This window comes from Tyto alba, unplaced genomic scaffold (genome assembly GCF_018691265.1).
Source record: "Tyto alba isolate M040663 unplaced genomic scaffold, T.alba_DEE_v4.0 Super-Scaffold_1000006, whole genome shotgun sequence".
In the NCBI taxonomy this organism is placed as follows: Eukaryota; Metazoa; Chordata; class Aves; order Strigiformes; family Tytonidae; genus Tyto; species Tyto alba.
The window spans coordinates 14,925,355-14,944,439 of NW_024881272.1; the positions used below are offsets into that span (position 1 = coordinate 14,925,355).

Consider the following 19,085-nt stretch of genomic DNA (forward strand, 5'->3'; position numbering starts at 1 on the left):
TTCCTTCTAGCTGTTCCACGGAAGGTTTAAATGGCTTTAATAGCTCTCCATCTACATGAGAGTATATATTTGCGGTTTGAAGCCCTTACCACCCCGGCAAACAGCGGCGATCCGTTCGCCTGCCCGGGCCCGGCCGAGCCGCGGCTGCTGGCGGTGTCGGGGCCTCGCAGAGCCCAGCGCCCGGCGGCTCCGGGCGGGACGGGGCGGCGGCGGCTCCGGGCGCTGCCCGTCACACCGGGGGGGTGGTGGGGTAAGGAGAGGGGCCCGCTGTACCCCCCGCGTCGCAGGAGGCGGGGAGGGCTCACTTACTAATCACAGTCGCGGAGCCGTGCCGTGGGAGCCGTCTCGGGGCCGGGGAACTTTCAGATTGGCCCTCGCCGCCGGTGCGGAGCCTCCCCGCACCGCCCGCCCTCCCGCTCCCTCCCTCCCTCCCTCCCTCCCTCCTCCCCGCCGGGGCCGGGGTCCGGCGCGGCTGCTGCTCCCCGGGCGGGGCGAAGCCGCCTCCTCTCGCCGCCGCGCTCCGCCCGCTGGACGAGCCGGCGCCCGGGCTGGAGCCGGTGCCGGAGCGGCGGGCCGGGCCCCCGCCTGCCCTGCCCTGCCCTGCCCTGCCCTGCCCGCCGCCGCCGAGCCGCCTCCGCCCGCGGTGGATGCCGCCGAGGAGCGGGCGGAGCGCGCCGCCGGGAAGGGGGGGCTGCCGCGGCTGCCGGAGCCCACGTACATGCGAGTGCCCTCTCCGCTCACCAGCATGCTTTACTTCCAGATGGTGATCATGGCAGGGACCGTGATGCTGGCTTATTATTTCGAGTACACGGACACCTTCACGGTCAACGTGCAAGGCTTCTTCTGCTACGAGGGCGCGTACCGAAAGCCCTACCCGGGCCCGGAGGACCGCAGCGCCGTGCCGCCGGTGCTCCTCTACTCGCTGACGGCAGGCGTGCCCGTGCTGGTGGTAAGCAGGGGCCGCCCGACCCCCCACTCTGGCAACTTGTTGGGCCGGGCCTCGCCGCGGGCCCCGGCCGCAGCGGCACCGCCGGCGGGCGGCTCTGGGCTGGGCTGGGCTGGGCTGGGCCGGGCCGGGCCCGGCGGGGGGGCCCTCCCAGCTCGCAGCTCCCAGCTCCCTGCTCCCAGCTCGCAGCTCCCTGCTCCCAGCTCCCTGCTCCCAGCTCCCTGCTCCCAGCACCCTGCTCCCAGCACCCAGCTCCCAGCTCCCAGCTCCCAGCTCTCTGCTCCCGGGGCTGCAGCCCGGCCTCGGCGGGCCCCGCTACCGGGCCCGGCCTCTGCCCCCGCCACTGCCCACCCCGCGCCTCTGAAGTTTATTTTTAGCACCGATTTATGTAACTGTCAGTGCCTGTATTGCCAGCCCCGTTCGACTCCATTGGATAAAAATTACCTTTTATTTTTTGAAACGCGTGTCGGTTGCAGGTAGATGGGCTACCTGAGGGAAACCTGCTTGTTAGGACTAATATTTTGCCCAGTATTAATTAGAAAACTCTCTGTCAGTTTATTATTTTTGTTAGTAAACTGATATGTGCAAGGAACAGGGAGCAGTTCTTGATTTAGTTGTCTCCTTATGTCACAGTTACTGATGTGTGTGCAAACTAAATCAGTGTGTCTCTAATTGAATGTGATCTTCTGTCAATCAGGTTTGAATAGGTATATCTAAAATGAGATTTATGTCACCGATTCTCTTTGGGCTTTGAGGAAAACAGCTAAGAGGGAAAAGCAGTCGGATGTCTTCCCTTTAGGTTGTTGAATGTGCTGTTTGTGTTGTCAGATAACAAGGGCATTAGAATAATTTAGTAATCCCTGACCATACTGTGGAGCAAGGACTGAGAGGGAATGAGATGAGAGTATTTAACCATTCGGGATGGGTTATGTATAGACTCACCAGGTGCATGCACAGTTACACATACAGAAACTCCTTGTAAAGAGTTTATTTTAATCATCTGTAAGCATTATAATAAAAACAAAACAAAACAAAAACACAATAAGAGGAGGCTTCCTAAATTATTATTAGGTTCAGAGATTAATTAATTTTTAGGAAAATATAAAAAAATAGGAGAAGAGAAAGCTTCATCAGGGTGATGCTGTGGTAATTCCAGACAGTTTCCTTCTGCTTTATAGCACCATGAGGTCTCAGATGGTATCCAAAGTAAAACCTCATGGTCAGGCTCAGCCTTAGTATTTGAGACTTTGTTCTTTTTTTTTCTTGGGATTGAACTACACCGTTTGACAAAACATGTTATAAAGCCTTTTGGGTTTGCTTTCCTTTTTATTTTAACACCAGTTAGTTGACAATTTTAGTTAACTGTTTGCTCTTTTGAACCCCCAAATAGCATTGAGATTTTAAAGGTGTTTTTTTTGGTGGTGATGTTTTCTTGTTGTTTGTTTTAATTCTATTTCTTTTGTTTGGCTCAGGAAGTTATAAAGATTGTGTTAGATATTCATCACGAGCATCTCTCTTTCCTAATAAGTGTCAGCAAAATGGGTTGGTAGTTTTCATTCATTTCCTGGGTGCTAGATGATTATGTCAGAGAAATCGCCATGACATTTTGGGTTGGCAGTCTTGTGATTAGCCTTGCTAAAAAGCTAATAATAGAATTTAATGATATTTAACTGTGCTTCCTCTTCCAGTCACCAGTCTCTCAGGCAAATGGCATGCACTGGGAGGTCAGGGCCTAGAAAATCACATTGCTGGTGCCTGTGTTGCACTTTTTTATTATTATTATTTTTAATTAATTTTGTTAAATGGAGAATTCAGCCCCTGGGAATCTCATGACTTCAACGGCAATAAGTCTAACCATTAACCCTATTAAATAAAGGCAACATTTTTCAGGCTTCCGACAGAATTCTGTTATGATACTCCTTGGGCAATCCTCCTGGACTTAGTGTTTACATGGGATAGCTCTTTTTCAGTTGTGTGGGACATGGATATTGCCTTTGCTTGTTCTCCTCATTGAAAGAAGTGATGAAGTTAATATTTCTTCACCAAAGCAACTTGCATGCTTTTAGCAGTAGTTGAACTTCCTTCTCAAGATTTCAGAGATTAATTAGATTCTGTTCTATTTCATTTGTTTCTCCTCTATGACTGTTTGAGCATAGATGTTCTGTGTAATTTTTTTTCTATAAATGAAATATACAAATGAATCATGTAACAAAGCCAAGTTTCTGCCTATAAAGATACAAACGTGGACTAGTGAAGGAAATGGATTTCTATGAATTAAATAGTACTTTTTTTTTTTTTTTTCAAAATCACTATTGTCATGGAATATGGTTTATTAAATACTATGACTTATGAGAGTTTTAAAAAAAATCCTCTTTTTTCTTTGTTAGTTTTGTGTTAGTTAGTTACTGTTGTTTCTGGAGTTTTGAGGTAGGGCAACAACGAGTGTCTTTACCTTGGTGTTCAGGTTAACTTTTTTTTTTGAGGGATGCAGCTTGCTGAGTTGGAGCCATAGAGTGCTTCAAGGTAACCCAGGTTCTAATAATGTGACTCAATCTATGGCTCCATTGCATTCAGTTTTAATGAAGTTTCTCTAAAATCAGAGAATAAATGAGTTTTCCTCATGGCTTTCCTCTTTTTACATGCCTGCTATTAAAAAAATTGAAAAAGTAAAGTACCTACATCTGTCTTGATGAGTATCTCATCAGCAGTGGATCTCTTGCTGTCTCATGGGTTCTCACCCAAAACTCCTGTGCCACATCAGAGCTGCAGTAGCAGACCTGAGTGTCAAGCTGTGCCATAGAGCTGAGCGGTCACAGGGCAGCAACATGCAGGTGCTGAGATGTAAATAAAGAGCTGGGTCATTTGACAGGGATGTACCTGCGAACACTATGTTAATCCTGGAAACTTTCAGATTAGTCTTTAAAATGCTACTTCCTGCTAATACATCCTTGCAGCCCCAGTGCAGCATTGCTGGCATGCTTCCATTCCTGAGCACCTGCTTCCCCATTCCCTCTGCCCCCATGCTATCCAAGGAAAGGTGCAGCTGGCTGTTAAGGTCACAAGTCTTCTGGAGTCTGATGTGGGAAAAGGAGTCCCGGGGCAGAAGCAGAGACTGCTTGCTCTATTGTAATGCTTGACTTGCAGGTGCTCTGGTATGGGAAAAGAAAACCGTGACTGAAGGAAGGGAGGTTTGTACTCTGCACTTAGGACTTCCTGGTTTTCTGTATCTACAGTCTTTGGTCAAGTGTTTAAAGATGGTCAGGCAGTTCGACTAGTTGATCATTGTGGGTCCCTTCCAACTGAACTATTATATTCTACAATATCTCCTAAGTCATGTAGGAACTACTAAGAAGTCAAATTGTTGTGCTGTTCACTTTAACAGTAATCAATGAATTGTATGCTAATAGACATATCTGCTTGAAGTCCCTGCAACTTCAGAGTTGCCCAGAGCAGCTGTGGCTGCCCCCTCCCTGGCAGGGTTCCAGGCCAGGTTGGACGGGGCTTGGGGCAACCTGGGCTGGTGGAAGGTGTCCCTGCCTGTGGCAGGGGGGTTGGAACTAGGTGATCTTTAAGGTCCCTTCCAACCCAAACCATTCTATGCTTCATAGGTATAATAGCAATTGTAGGAAACCTGTAGAGGAATCCAGCAGCCGTTCTGTAGGATGAGAAGAGCTTCTTCCTTTCTTTTTTAACTATTAGGTTTCCCAGGTTTTATAAAGGTTCCATGACATGAAGCAGGATACATTACAACATTGGTTTTCTGTGTTCTATGGATTATCTCTAAAAGGTATATGCACTGTTCCTTACCTGTTAAATCTGTAGTTTATGAGGTCTTCCACTGGAGAATTTTGAGGGCCCAAATGTTTGTGTGGGTTTGTTTTGTTTCTAAAAAAAGTCTGGAAAGAGTTGCAGCTTAATATATAACAAAATATGAGATTCATTTCAGTGTTAGACTATTATTTATGGAAGGTCTCCTAAGTCATAACTTTAGGCACAGGTGAAGTAATGCCTTGAGTGAGTAGATATGTTTGTATAAGGAGCATGAAGCAGACTAACAGCAAAATGTTCTACAAAATGTAGATGACATTGAAATTGCAATTGGAAGAATGTAAAAGCCTTAAGTATGAGATTCTGGGATGGGAGAATGAGACTCCTACAGAGGCAGTGCCCCTCTGGGCTCCTTTCCTCCTGTTTGTGACTCAGGGTTGAAAGAGTACTGCTGGCACTGCGCTCCTGTCTTTTAGCTGTCCATAGCACTAATATCCAGAAATCTCTGGTACACTGAAGAATTCTCAGTATGCTTTTTTTTTTTTTTCCTTTTTTTTGCCCCCCCCTTTTTTATCCTTAAGTCAAATGTGAAGGTGACAAGGAATACTCTCTTGATTTCAGTCTATTCAAATATACAATAAGCATAAAAGTGCTAGTTGAGAGCTCAGTGCTATTTAAACCATTTCCCAAAGCGCCAGTTCTTGCTCAGTGGGCTGGTTGCTTTTTTAGACTTGTTATGACAGATGTAGCTTGGGAAATAAACGTCAGTCTAATCCTTTAGCTTCCAATAGAAATGATTTGTAGAACTGTGAGGCTAGTTTCTCATGGTTTCAGAATCTATAGAGTGATCAGTTCTGCATCATTTCTTTCTGGTAGATCTTAATAATTTTGACCTCTCTAAGATACTTTTAACTGTGCTCAAGGATTCTTTTAATGTGTCCACATGCTAATATGGATTACTTAAAATTTCAAAACTGTTTAAGTGATAATTGGTGTAAAACTCAATGTATTGGACCCAGGATGTATGCTGACTGTTGTATAAAAACCAGGAGGAGATAATGACACACTTTCATTAAGATATGTATGCAGTTTTATTATGCAAATGTTGTTTGTTTTTATTTCCAAGTAACAAGCGGATGATTACAGTACTTATTCATAAAATATACAGTGTTCTGTTTGCTTAGATGAATTCCTAGCATATTCATATTTTCTCTGTAAACCAATTAAAGACTAATTTGTTTTAGGATAATCCTTTTAATATCATCATTGAAAAAATATATGCCTTTTAGACATGAAATATTGTATTCTAATTTTTTTTAGTAGACTGGATGAATCTTTAAATTGGCACATCCCAAACAAGGAATGGATGTAAAAAATCACACATTCTGCCTTCAGCTTAGCTTTAGTCCGTAACTTCCTCCTTTCTGGTCATTTGAGGAAGAGATTTTGAAACCTGGCAAATAAGACTGTAAAATAAGAGATACAGCATCATTGTGCATGTATCAAATTTACTGTGTGCTGATGCTTTAAGAAAAACCAAGATCATTCTGTGAATAATGAAAAAGAGGAGCTACCTTTCGAAGGATCAGCAGAGATTTCATAAGTCTCTCTCTTCTTCAGTGTCTTTGCTGATCTCTTAATAGTTCCAGGTCTGAGCAGCTCAAGAATAGTTGAAGGATATGCAGAGACCTGAAGCAAATGCACTGCTTGTTTCCAGCATGCAGATGTAGCTCATGTGAATGGGCACACTCCTATTTCACTCTTCCTTTTTGAATCTGCTAGTCCCCATTTTCCTTCTGGCACCTAAGATTGCATGTGCTGTGGCATCAGGGACTGATCTGATTCTATCAGGCTGTGTTTCCAAATGCTTTTGTCAGAGTAGCTTTTAGTTAACTTGTAATCCACTGAAACTATTCACTCTCATATAACTTAGTGCTGTACATGAAAAAGGGTGCTGAATTGTGATCTGTTTCTGGGACATCAAAATAATCTGTTATCTGTTTGTTACAATTTAAGGAAAAACACAATCTAGAATTAAAGTTCTGAAAAATGAATATTTCTGGAAAAGTCCTCTGTGAATTTGCTGTGCCAGGTATCTGTAAATTTACTTCATACCTGAGAACTTTAGGTGCTTTTCATTCTTGACCTTAGTCAGAAAAAAGTTCTACCTTTGCAAATGTTTCTTCTATCTATTTTAGGCTGATTATATTTCACGGCTGGTACCAAGTCACTTTAGCTTCTATGTACACTTTGATACTGTTGGAAAAAAACTAAAGCACAGGGGCAGAATTGAACAGACTTTTTTCCTGCTCTACATCCTGAAGGAGACTGAGCTGTTTTGTCACTTCTGCCAGAAAGAAAGCAAGGAAACTTGATAAATAATGCAAGGATGCAGAGTTGCTAGCAGCTCTGTGTTACAGGGCAAAAAATTCTAAGAATATGTAGTGAGGTATTCAAGTGTTCATTTTTATGTACATCTTCTAGAGCAAGTTAGAGGAATCGCTCAGCAAAGAGTTCAATCTGTCCTGGTGCTTTTCTTTTGGGAGAAATAAGGTTTTTTTACTACGGAGGTAGCTGCACTATTTGAACACCTCCCAGTGCTGTTTTTGAAATGATAGTGGTAAGGCAACAGAAGATTAGAACCGTACATCCAGACTTGTGTGAATTGGGTAGACTAAATTTAGCCTCTGAAATCTTCCTTTAGCTTCTTGATATATGATCTATTTCAATAATCCTGGAATATCTTTGATTACCTGAAGTTTATTTGCGTGTCCTTCTCCTGTTGGCACATTTGACAGCTGTTAAAACTTAGATGAAGAAGGAGTTGCCAGAACACTTTGTTTACTCTGCAGTCATGTTGTTCTTGAAGGGCCCATTTAGTCTCTGTCTTCATAGTTCTGTTTTAACCTGTTTACATAGCTGCAAATTCTTTTCCTTGGTAGTTTTCTTCTTCAATTCTCACATTTGGGGGAGAGGGAGAAAAAAAGACATGTAAAGCTTGCTGGGTGGGTTGGTTGCTTGGTTGTTTAATGTGCAAATGCTGGGGACTTCAGCCACTGATTTGGAAGGGGGCAATGCCAACAGGAGATGTTAAAGCTAAGGGAAAATTTATGTCATGCTCTTCCTTTGTGAAGGGATAATTGCATTACAACTTTACTTAAGAATAAAAAATAAATCACACTGTTAAGGTCTTCAGTAGCTTTGTGTACCAGATGTTGGTACTGGCCTGTTGGGACACACAGCAAGACAAATACGTGGTTTGATAGTCTGATGCTGGTTTTATCCCAGCATAAAACCACTAATCCAACAGAGCTGTAACCAGGAGAAGCAACAAAACATTCAAAACCATTGTAGGTTTTCTTGGGAATTCTTCTTTATCTGTCAGTCTTCCTCTTGTGCTGTGATGTCTTACATGAACATTTCCTGCAGAAGATATGTTTGTACTTCCAATTGAATGTATAATTTCTGCTGTGCTTGCTATGCTCGCTATTTGCAAACACTAACAATATCAAGGCCATATGCTTCATCCCTTGATGGGCTCTCTGGAAGTAAAGTGGCAAGCAGATGTGAACAAGGCCGACAGGATTGTTTGCAACGGCTGAATGCCTGCTTGTCCTATAAACGATACACTTATGTTTAAGTGAGAAATTGTTAATCCAACTAATCCTGCATGATTAGGGAATTTGTATGTACTGTTTGTAATCTAAAATAGTAGGCTTGAAGTGATAATCAGTTTTTCAACCAAACATTTCTTGCTCATTGTACGTAATACAGGATTGAGGAGATGGGTGTCCATATGATATGTAATAAATGACAGACAAGGTAGAACTGTAAGTAGCTTTAGCTCTGTTTTTCAGCCTTAAAAGCAGTATGATGTTCAAAAAGCTTTACAGTGCTCTTGTAGCATTGCTTCAGATACACTGAAGTGAGTGACGGCCCAGCTTTCATCATAAGTGATTCTTACATAGCTGAGGTGTGGTACCTCACAGATCACAAATAAAAAGCCTAGCTGAGGTGGATGTACCACATCTGCCATGCTCAGAAAGCCTGTACATGTGACATGCTATTTTAATGAGGAATATCCATTGTAAACATGCTAGTGCTTAATATTCATACATAGTACTGTGAATATGGTATTGGAGAGGGACTAGGAAATCAAAAGTTATGGAACTTGCTATCTCTGATCAACAACGTGGCTTTGCTTAGATCACTTCTATTCACCTGCAGGTCAGAATATATTTATTTTCAGTGTAAAGCACTAGGAAATCTGCAGTAGAAAATTTACTATACATATAAAGATTTTTTTTTTTTTAAATCTACTATTAATCTAATAAGTTGTTCAGTACCACTTCAAAATTGACTCTCAGTCCTGGATGCCATTTCCTGGGGTAAAAGGCACCATAAAAAAACCCCTCTGCTTATACTGAGTGAAAACTCATTAGGCTGTGGATTCCACTTCTACTTACCATTCTGGACAACATACACTGTTACCTGTAATTTTGCATGTATTGTATAAATGTATCATAATTATCCACTGTATAATTGATACATTATATATTTGTATGAAAATTTAATTAACATTATATACTTATTAATGTACAACCAATTATAAATGCAATATAGGTATGCTTTAAAGGCTTTCTTCTTTACAAATAGTATTTTTCCTTCTCTGCAGATATTACTTCTTACTGTTCACCCATGTAGGGTTAAGGAGTATGTATTGAAGGCATTCATTCCTAAACCAGAGTGTTTTGTTTTCTAAATAATAATAATAATTTTAAAAGCTATCAAGAGCAGAAGTCATCTCAACAGTATCCTGCTATTCTGATTCTTTTTTTCTTTCTTTATGTAACATTTTGAAACACCCATTGTTTTAGACTGGTGGGTTTCATGCTGTCTCTAAAAGGGATCTGAGTCATACATTTTTTTATTATATTTTTTTGTTATTCAGACTCCGAATAATACTGTGAGGACTTTCTTTGGTCAATTTGTAGTTTGACCTTTCATAAATCAAGTATTAAATATTAGAATTAGTAAGTGGGACTCAGCTTCTCGGTATAGTTATTTTGGGTAGTAATAAGGATTTCTGTGACCTGTCCATAGCAATTTAGGGCTCAGATGTGACTGAATTAATTCTGCTTAAAGATTTGTTAAACACGGGTCAGCTGAGCTGCAGTAACCAACCATGTGCAACTTGAAGCCTGGGGGGAACACAAGGTAAAGTATTTGAGCTTGATGTGCTTTAATTAAGACTTGGGCCAATACACGTTACCTTTTTGGATTTTACAGAGTGGGTGCACAGACTGTCTATAACATGGCTCTGCTGTCAAGCGGGAACCTTATGGTCAAACTGCTCCTGGCTGATGTCTGAAGTTTGCCCTCCCCATTTGCAGAAGCACATGGCTCTGCATAAGTTCATCTCTATGCAGAACAACACGTGGACGTGCCAGAGTTTCAGCATGGAGTTAATAGTAGTTTGATCACACACAGATTGACCTTGGTGTCCAGATCTTCTCCACTGCTCAGTTTCTGCCTTTCCTGTTTCTGTGGGGGGCTGTCCTTGGACCTGTTGGGGTGCATTTGGGCTCTGCCACGAGGCCAGGCTTGAGGCAGATGTCATCATGCATTCAAACAGCACTGACGTGAGTCCGAGTGCCTGAGAGGCCAAGAACGAGGAGCTTGTGCTGCATTGTACTGTAAGCCACAAGCATGCTCACGTGAATGGTGGTGAGGACAGTCTGGCTGTCATAATGGTCCTCTCTGCCAAGTGCTTACGCTTGACTGAAGTTAGCGCTTCAGTCAATCACAGGGACTCTCTGCAGAGCATTTAGCAAAGGCAGATGAGATTTGTAGGCAGACTGTCCTTGGGGTATCTAAGTAGTTCGTGGACATCTGCAGATTCATGGCAGAATGAATGTACAGAGGTGGCTTGTGAGCTCTATCAGGCTTTGCCTTGATAAAGGGATCTGGCCGCCCAAGCAGGATGTACATTTAGCCTTTACTGACTAGCTGTCAAGTGATAATTGTGAAATGAGGCTTCTCTGTAAAGCACTAGGAGATTTGTGCATGAAAAAAACTATACAGGGCTAGGTATATACTTAATTCATTATCTTGGTATTGGTAGGGTTTAATCACATGCTTCAGTGCTACTTGAAATAGCAAGGCTTCCTGAGATGGAATGGTGTGTGTGAATGAATGTGGTGCTGATAGAATCTTTTTATGGAACCATGTTAATTTTACAAGTCAGTATTGCATGTTTGGGTTTTTTTGTTTGTTTGGTTGTTTTTTTTTGTTTGTTTGTTTTTGTTTTGTTTTTTTTTTTTTTTGTTTGTTTTTGGTTTTTTTTTTTCAGTATTTATTTTATTTATGAATTGATTGTGATTGTTATGTGATTAGAAGAAAATCATAAAGCAGAGATTATTTCTTTTTAAAACTCAATATATTTACACATGTAAAATAATGTGAGATTACATACAACAGTGATTAAAAACACAGTATATGTTCCTACATTTACATAAGCTATGTATTTTGTCTAAAACCCATTTATTGTCTTCACAAAGAAGACCAAATGCCAGATTTTATAAAGTCTGCCTTGAAGACAGCCAATATCAAAGCTTCACAAGATCTAAAATTTTTAAATAGACTCATTCAACCTTAACACACTTCTTTCACCACTTGCGCTGTTTTGATAAAATGTGTTTACTCTCATTTGTGCAGTTCTACGCAAAGGAGGTGATGCTTGTTAAGGTAAAGCATTATGCCCTATTTTATGAGTGGAAAGAGATACAGTCACATATTGAAGAAGAGTAGCTGGGCTTTGGCCTATAGACTTCACAATTAGTTTTCAGAATACCATTGCATGCCTAAAAGAGCTGTTTTTATGCTCTGCTGTCTTCACAGCAAAGTATACAATCTCCCCTCTGTCTTGTAGGCATTTCCTGTGCTAGGAATTTTTTGCTAAAATTTCCCACTCTTGCTGCTCCTGTTTCAGCTCATTGGCTGCTGTGCTAATGAGGGCACTTGGGACTTCCTCTTAATTCAAGCACTGCATTGTGTAACCTCCTAAACAGGGTCAGATAACATAGTGTTGCCAGCTGCACATCTGCAGCCATCTGGATTTGTGGCAGGAGCAGTAAAATAGACATTGTGTAGCACAGCTGAAAGAGTGACAAGGGTGGTGCAAATCATATTTGCAGAAAACCATGAAGTAAATGCCCCATATTTGATCTACAGGATATACAGAATCAGTATTGGAACAGGCTTTCTAGATGTATATGTATCAAAGACAAATGAGATATGCTACTGCTATGCAATGTTCTGTGTAAAAGCTTGCTTGCTAATTCACTACCATTGCATTGTTAAGAGGTAAGTAATTATTAAAATTTCTGATATTCATAAACAGTTCTCTGGTCCCACTTCTATGCCTTCATTAAGATTCTGTTTCTAATAAACATCACTTCAGTGTATTAATTTATTATAATAACATTCTTAAGGATAAATAATTGCACACTGTGCAATTACAGCTTTCAAGTTTGAGGAAAGAGATGCAGGTAGATGGTCATGCATTGTTTTGTACCTGGCCTTACTAGTTGTTTGGGGCGTGACAGGAAGAGGGACTTCTGATCTCTTTTTCTTTCTGATCCTTGCTCACTGACCAACATCTCTTGTGACCGTTCTGGGAATAATGTCATGGGTCTGCCTGAAGTCAGTGAAGCTTCAGAAGCTGACTCTGATAGAGCCATGGTTTCATTCACTGTGTCACTGAAGTGTCAATACAAGTTGACTCTTGTCTCTACTTTTCCTTCAAAGCTTTTATTTGGTCATGTTTCCTGGCTTTCACAGGCACTAGAAGTGTGGATTAATACTGTCAGGGTTTGTTACTCAGTAGTTTTACTGGTAGTTTTATGCTGAATGTACGTATTATGCACAAATAACCCCAATGTGAGACAGCTCAGAATAAAGTCATAGTTCTAGATCAGATACTTCCAATGCAATGGTTTTTAAAGTGTTTTTAACTCATTTTTAATGACATCTGGATCATTTGCAGTAATGCTTACAATGTGGAGACTATAAAGTATTATATAAGAAGAATGACTTTAAGGTAATACGCTCAGGAGTGGGCATTATGGTTTTGGACTTTTCTTTCTGATTTACCTGACCTGTGAAAGCTCTCTCACAAATATTTAGTACTACTCCCCTGTATAATTGGCTTGGCTTCCTAGTTGTGTTTTATTATCTTCTTGGGATAGCATTCATAGCTCAGATCCATTTTCCCACTTTGGCTGAAGTGCTGTTCTTAACGTAGAGTACCATAGGTTTTCACAACTAATACAGACCCTGTTGAATTTAGTGGGGATGTTACCTTTGATTTCAACTGGAAAAAGATAAGGGCCCTAAAGTATTTGGTGGGTTGGCAATTATACTGTAGCTCTAGATAATTGTAAAGGAAGAGATGCATTATAATAGGAGTCGAGCTAGTTATATGCTTTCAAAGAAAGCTCTCTTATTGTGAAGATAATTTTTAATAAAAAAGTATAGAATTGTTTTATTGAACTGTCTACTTAAATTTATCATTATTAATCAAATACTATTTGACAGTAACAAAAGTAAAAAACAATTACATGTGTATGTTTTGCAGACAGCTATTTTGCCACAAAAATTAAAAAACAACCTTAGTAGCATCTTACAGGTATTAATCATTTGTGCAGCCTGTTTTTTCTCATAGTTATATTAAAACACAGGATATACTGGTACAGTGTTTGGTCCTCTAGTTTCAGTTGTTTGACGATGGCATTTCAGTGAAAATGGCTTTCCTTGAATTGATCTCAGGAATAATGTATCTGCAAAATGTTGCTGGCCTTGAGTAGCAGTGAGATAGAAGTAAGACAGTGTGAAAATCAGGAAATTCAGATATTCTTCTTCCTCTGAGCCTCTGAGAACAGTTGGCTCTAGTCGTATACTGACTTTAAAACCACTACTTTGTGACCAGAATCTTTAAAAGATGCCTTTTATGTGATCAGTTTTTATTCAAACAGGGATGAAAGACCGTTTATGTTGAATTTTGCAATTGAATGTTCATCCTGGGTAGAAAAGTGCAGTTGTGTAGATCACCTAAGGTTTAAAGCCTAAAGTAACATTGCTGTTGGAAATGATCATTGGTATGGGTATCATAAGCATTGGTATTGTGCTCATCAAGGAATAATGTTTCCAACATCCACAGAAGGGAAACCAATCTCCCTCAGCAGACAGAACAAAGTACTGTTTTCTTGGACAGGCAAGAAACAAAGGGATTTACTAAAGCTAGGCCGTAAGGAACCACTGTCTTTTTCACATCTATCACTTGAAGTCCAATAGAAGACTTTCTTGATACAGCTGAGGGCGGAGCTGAACATGCTGTATGGAATTCAGCTTCTAGAAGGGAGGATAAATGGCTGGGCTTTGAACATTTTGTTTTTCCTTTGCAAATGTTATGGTATTTTCAAGGTTGAAGCCAAGCACCTGAAAAAAGGAAAATTTTGATATGAAGTTCTTTTTCAAAATCCCTAATGAAATAATCATATGTAACAACAGCCTTTTTCAAATATCACTCAGAGATCCAAGGACTAAAATTAGTTGATCTCTGGTCGTATTACAACCCATCTTCCTAACAAGGTGTGTTTGTAGAGCGAATTGTGAAGCTTGGAAACTTTGGATAATGGCATCCTTGTTTTTGTAAAAAGAAAACAAGAACAACTTAAAACCTGTATGAATTCCCTATTATAAGATCCTTATCTGGAATATTTCAGCCTGAAGTAACTTTACCTTTTGAAATGCGAATTGATGCTTTTAGAAGGCAGTTTTGAATTAACTCTTTTCTGTTCCTCTTATCATTTTCAGGTCAAAATTACTAGGCTTTTAGATGTTACGAGTTTTCTCTAGATTAATAATTTTCCTAGCTTTTGGTTGTTATTTTTTTTAAATTAGAGAAGCTTGGTGTATGAGCAAGAGTTCTCACTGAAGACTGTTATCTACTACCTCTTGGAATGTGTTCAATAGGAATACTTGTCTCAGTATTGTGAAGCTGTGCCAGCAGTTAGATAGTTTCAAAGCCAGGTGCCAGACACTTATTTGGCCCCCAGACTGCCATGTTAGCATTACTGAGCTTGTTTTTCTGGTGTCCTGGCCATTTCAAAGCCCCTGGAGAACTGCAGTGCAGAGCAGCTGGATACTCTTCATCTCACAGCGATATAAAAGGCTTAGTAGACGTGAGTAGGGGATGTAATGCTGAGTGCAGTGGGTAAAGTGGGCTGAATATGGAGCAAATATTCCCATCGAGGCGGAGCCCGGCAGGGCCAGCGCACCCCGTGGGGCTGCTTGCTCGCCCTGCCGCTTCTGTTGTGGAGCAGCAAAAGCGGGACCTGATGTTGTGCGCCAAGACTTGCCCTCTGGCCTGCTGTGGTGATGACACAAGGCCCTTCTGTTAGTTACACTCAGAATAGCAGGGTCCTGGTAACTGTTTCTCAAAATGATCTTTTACATAATCAAACTTTGCTCCGACATTGTGTGATTCTGGCCCTGGTGACAGTGTGCTGCTGTGCAGAGGCTTTGCCTGTTGGGTGATGTGGGCATGCTCTAGAGGAGGTGCCATTTGTGTACATGATCAGTTGCTCAGTTAATGAAAAAAAAAAAAAAAAAAAAAGGGAGGGAGGGAAACCAGGATGCCTTATTTTAAAAATATTTAATTGTTTTCTGTCATATGGTAAAGTAGTAGATAAAGATAATTCAGTGAATGATGAAGTTGTCCATGTCTCTGTGATTGTGTGCTCATGTAGTTCACTTGAAGTTCCCTGGTTATAAACGCCTGGTTATTATGTGCCTCTTGCTCTCAAATAGAAAAAAAAGTCCTCATGAAGTGAGCAACCTTTACCACTGTTACCTACTAACTATGTGTACAGTGTATGACAAAGAGCAGTGAAGAACATTTGTCCCTATCAGAAGTAACATTAGTGTTTAGTAACATATAGCCATACTCTGCACTACAGAGAAATAAGTAAAGCAGATATTTGACTATTAGACATACAATCTTATACTGCTATTTTTCTTTTGTAAATGGCCATGACCAAATATATACCATAAGCTCTATTAAAATTTTGATATTTTTCTCAAAAAATGGAGAGTACATATTTTTAAAACAAAATTTACTGGGAAAAATAGGCTAAGTATTTTTTTTTCCACATCTTTCTCTATTTTTCATTTATTTTCGCTGGACCTTTAGAAACTGCTATGCAGTATGATCCTATATCTCCATGCTGAATGCAAGAGGGGGGGATATTTTGTGTTTAATCAATAGCAGATAGATTTATTTATGATTTATTTTTTTAATTTTCCTCAAAACTAATGGTCATTTTTTACTAGACAGAATGTACTTCTGTGAAAATTAACCAGGGCATTTGCTGTCAGTTTAAGCAAGCAAGAAACAATGAGAACAAGAAAAACACAAAAAAAACGGCCTCAAGGGAAGGCTTTGCATAATGAACTTGAAGTTGCTACTGCTGGAAACACTGTTGCTGCTTTTCCTACCAGAGCTATCACCTCACACAGCAATTTTGTGGAGCTTATCTACAGTGTCGCTAAAGACCTAGGTTTATGGTGCTAGATTTTCCAAACTCTGGAGACCACTGTGCTTTGTGGTATGTTGATGGCATTTTTTAAAGGGGAAATAGGCCAGAAATAGCTCCTGGTCTTGCTAAAAGTTAAGAAGAAAAGATAAAGAACAGGAACAACAAAGCCTACGGAAGCCATATTTTCAAAAGAAATCTACCCCACACTTTTTAAGTGGCAACCAGTAAGTGAAATGAATGGGAGGCCATGTAACTTAAGTGATAACACTTTGCCGAGAGATACAGAGATCATCCTCAAGATTTTTAGCACCAGTTCCCAGCTTCCCTTCCTTGCCTGATAAGGAAGTATGAGGAAGTTCATTCTAGAGAGAAAAGCAGAGCTGTGGGCTGCCTGAGATGCTCATTCTCCAAAGGGACTGTCTTGACGTGTTATTTCTTGAAGATGGTCTCACAGAAGCCTTGGTTGGGGTTCGAGTCATGCCTAAACAATAGAAATGCAGTGAATAAAAAGTCAATGAGAAATAAACAGTGCACAGTGTTGTCAGCTGTTCTTCTTGAGAAGTTCAGAACATGGATGAGTATTTAGTGTTCTTTTTAATGCAGTAAGTGCTTTTTCAGTGTTACTCATCTATCCGAGCAGTTGCTGTAGCTACAGCGTAACCCTGAGAATTAGCAGAGAGGGAATCGTGTATTCTACCACGTTCCCTCGTCCATATGAAATATTTCATGAACATTTGTATAACCTAAAGTAGGTGTTAGCTGGAAAGATCTATAAATGTGTACCCAGAAATTTCTTTCCTAATCTCAGATAGAGCTTATCAACCTTAAACTTTAGGATTTATCTTGTTTAAGTGCATTAATATACCCTCAGATACCTTGTCATCCAAACAAACATTTGATTCTTACTTGAATCCTAGGTTTTTGTAGGCAGTTACGTCATATGAGAGGGTAGTCCATAAAATAAACCTATTAGTATTTCAGAAGTGCACATTTATGGTCGTTCATTTAGGTAGGTGTTGGCTGTTGCAAACTGTATGTGACACTAGGGGAAGTTTGTTTATGGAGTCAGTTTACTGGGACATCAACAAGGTCAGAGCTTCTCTACCTCTAATATTTGGAATGAGTCAGGTTTGACATTTCAAGTTGAAAAAGAGCTCAGAATTTATAACCAAGTTAAGAATATACTGGATGGATGATTTCGGGCAGGACAAATTAGATTTCTAAATTGACATGCAGTGCTAAAACTAGGAACAGCTTGCCTGGATTCAGAAAAATGACTAATACAGAAAAAACCTGAACTTATTTGGGAGGGAGGAATCAGTGTAGGGAATGTGTGCTAAACGCTCTAAGTATCCTGTGCAGGAAACAAGGAAAGGGACTGGTATTGGGTGGTTGGAAATATATTCCATATATTACTAGTGCAAAACCACCATGAAAATCAATCAGCTAACAAATTAATCAGGAGCTAAGAGGTGAAACAAGAAGAAATATTAATTTTAGATCTCACCCCTCCCAAACTCTGTTCCTGGCTGTCAGATGGGTTGTCGCATCGCAGGCAGGATACAATTGCCATGGAGATGGTTACAAGAACTTTTCCTGTAATTTAGATTTTGCTGGGTTAATATTTCTTTTCTATGCTTCCATAAAAAGAAAGGATTATCTAAATAGTAGTTATGAAGTATATATTAATATTAAATATCTTTATGTAGGGTGATTTTTATATTCTCCTATATACACTCTATATTGTGAACCATGACTAAGGGCCTTCCCTGCGGTTACAGAGGGAAGCTGTAGTAGAACAAGGACCTGATCATTTCCTGTCAGAGTTTAGGCCGATGCCCGTAGGGCAATCATTCTTGTCTTTCTCCTTCTTGTAACAGTTATGCTCACTGCATTTTTATCTAAGGACTGTGAAAATTATTTATATATATGTTCTCTAGAATACTAGAAAGTCTGCACTTCATATCGTTAGTCTTCAGGTGAAAATTGTTCTTTTCCTTATATTTTGTATGCTGTAATTTTATGTCAAAGGGTTTTTGCAGCCTTAGGGAAGGATGGCTTCTGCATTTAATGGCTGTTAAAATGTCTGTGAGCTAAGAATTTTAATATATATCACTCTTCAGGAAATCTGCACCGTGATCTAAAGTAATATGACCCTGTTAGACAGAATAAGGTAAAAGATACTTCTAACAGCCTCACTTTTTTCCTTGCAAATTATATTTCTATACCTGAACTTGTGTAGCTCTATCCAAAAGTTTATGTTGTCAGAGCTTTCAGATTCTACATTGCAATCCTTCACTGTCAGTTTTGGAACATTCCAAAAACTGTTTGCCCCAAGACTTAGCCAAGAAGTACACAAGTAATTTTGTTATATTAAATGTCATTTATTGACTGGTTGTGACTCGCATATACAGTGGAAGAGGTGATGGTGGTCCCTGTGCCAGAGGAAATACAGAAATTGTTCCTTCCTGGAATATACCAGGCATGCAAGTTACAGTAAAAGGCAAGAAGGAGACTGCCCTCCCTTTCCTCTACCCTGTAGAGCTGATTATTGCCGGTGGTGCTGGAGAGAAAAAGGAGAAGGAATTGCACTGGGAAACAGAATCTCTCCTGGCAATTACTGAGACCGAAAAAGATTTTTCCTTCCATTTCTGAAACATCAATAGGCTGATTATTGAGATGAGCAGCGCTTGTGCTGAAGGATGGAGGAAGAACAGCTTTAGCTGAGCTGCCAGTACAGAAAAATACAGAACCTGTATTTATTGCCAAAT

General features: G+C 40.4%; 1 protein-coding gene across 2 annotated transcripts in view; it reads left to right on the forward strand.

The window, feature by feature from the left end:
* The first annotated feature begins 464 nt into the window (after positions 1–464).
* PLPPR5 (phospholipid phosphatase related 5) overlaps positions 465–19,085 on the forward strand; it is a 46,421-nt gene continuing 27,800 nt past the window's right edge. For both annotated transcript variants that reach the window (XM_033000544.2, XM_042806293.1), the window contains exon 1: positions 465–949. In XM_033000544.2, coding sequence (XP_032856435.2) covers positions 719–949 — 231 coding nt within the window. In that variant the 5' untranslated portion in view covers positions 465–718. The remainder of the gene's footprint in view (positions 950–19,085) is intronic.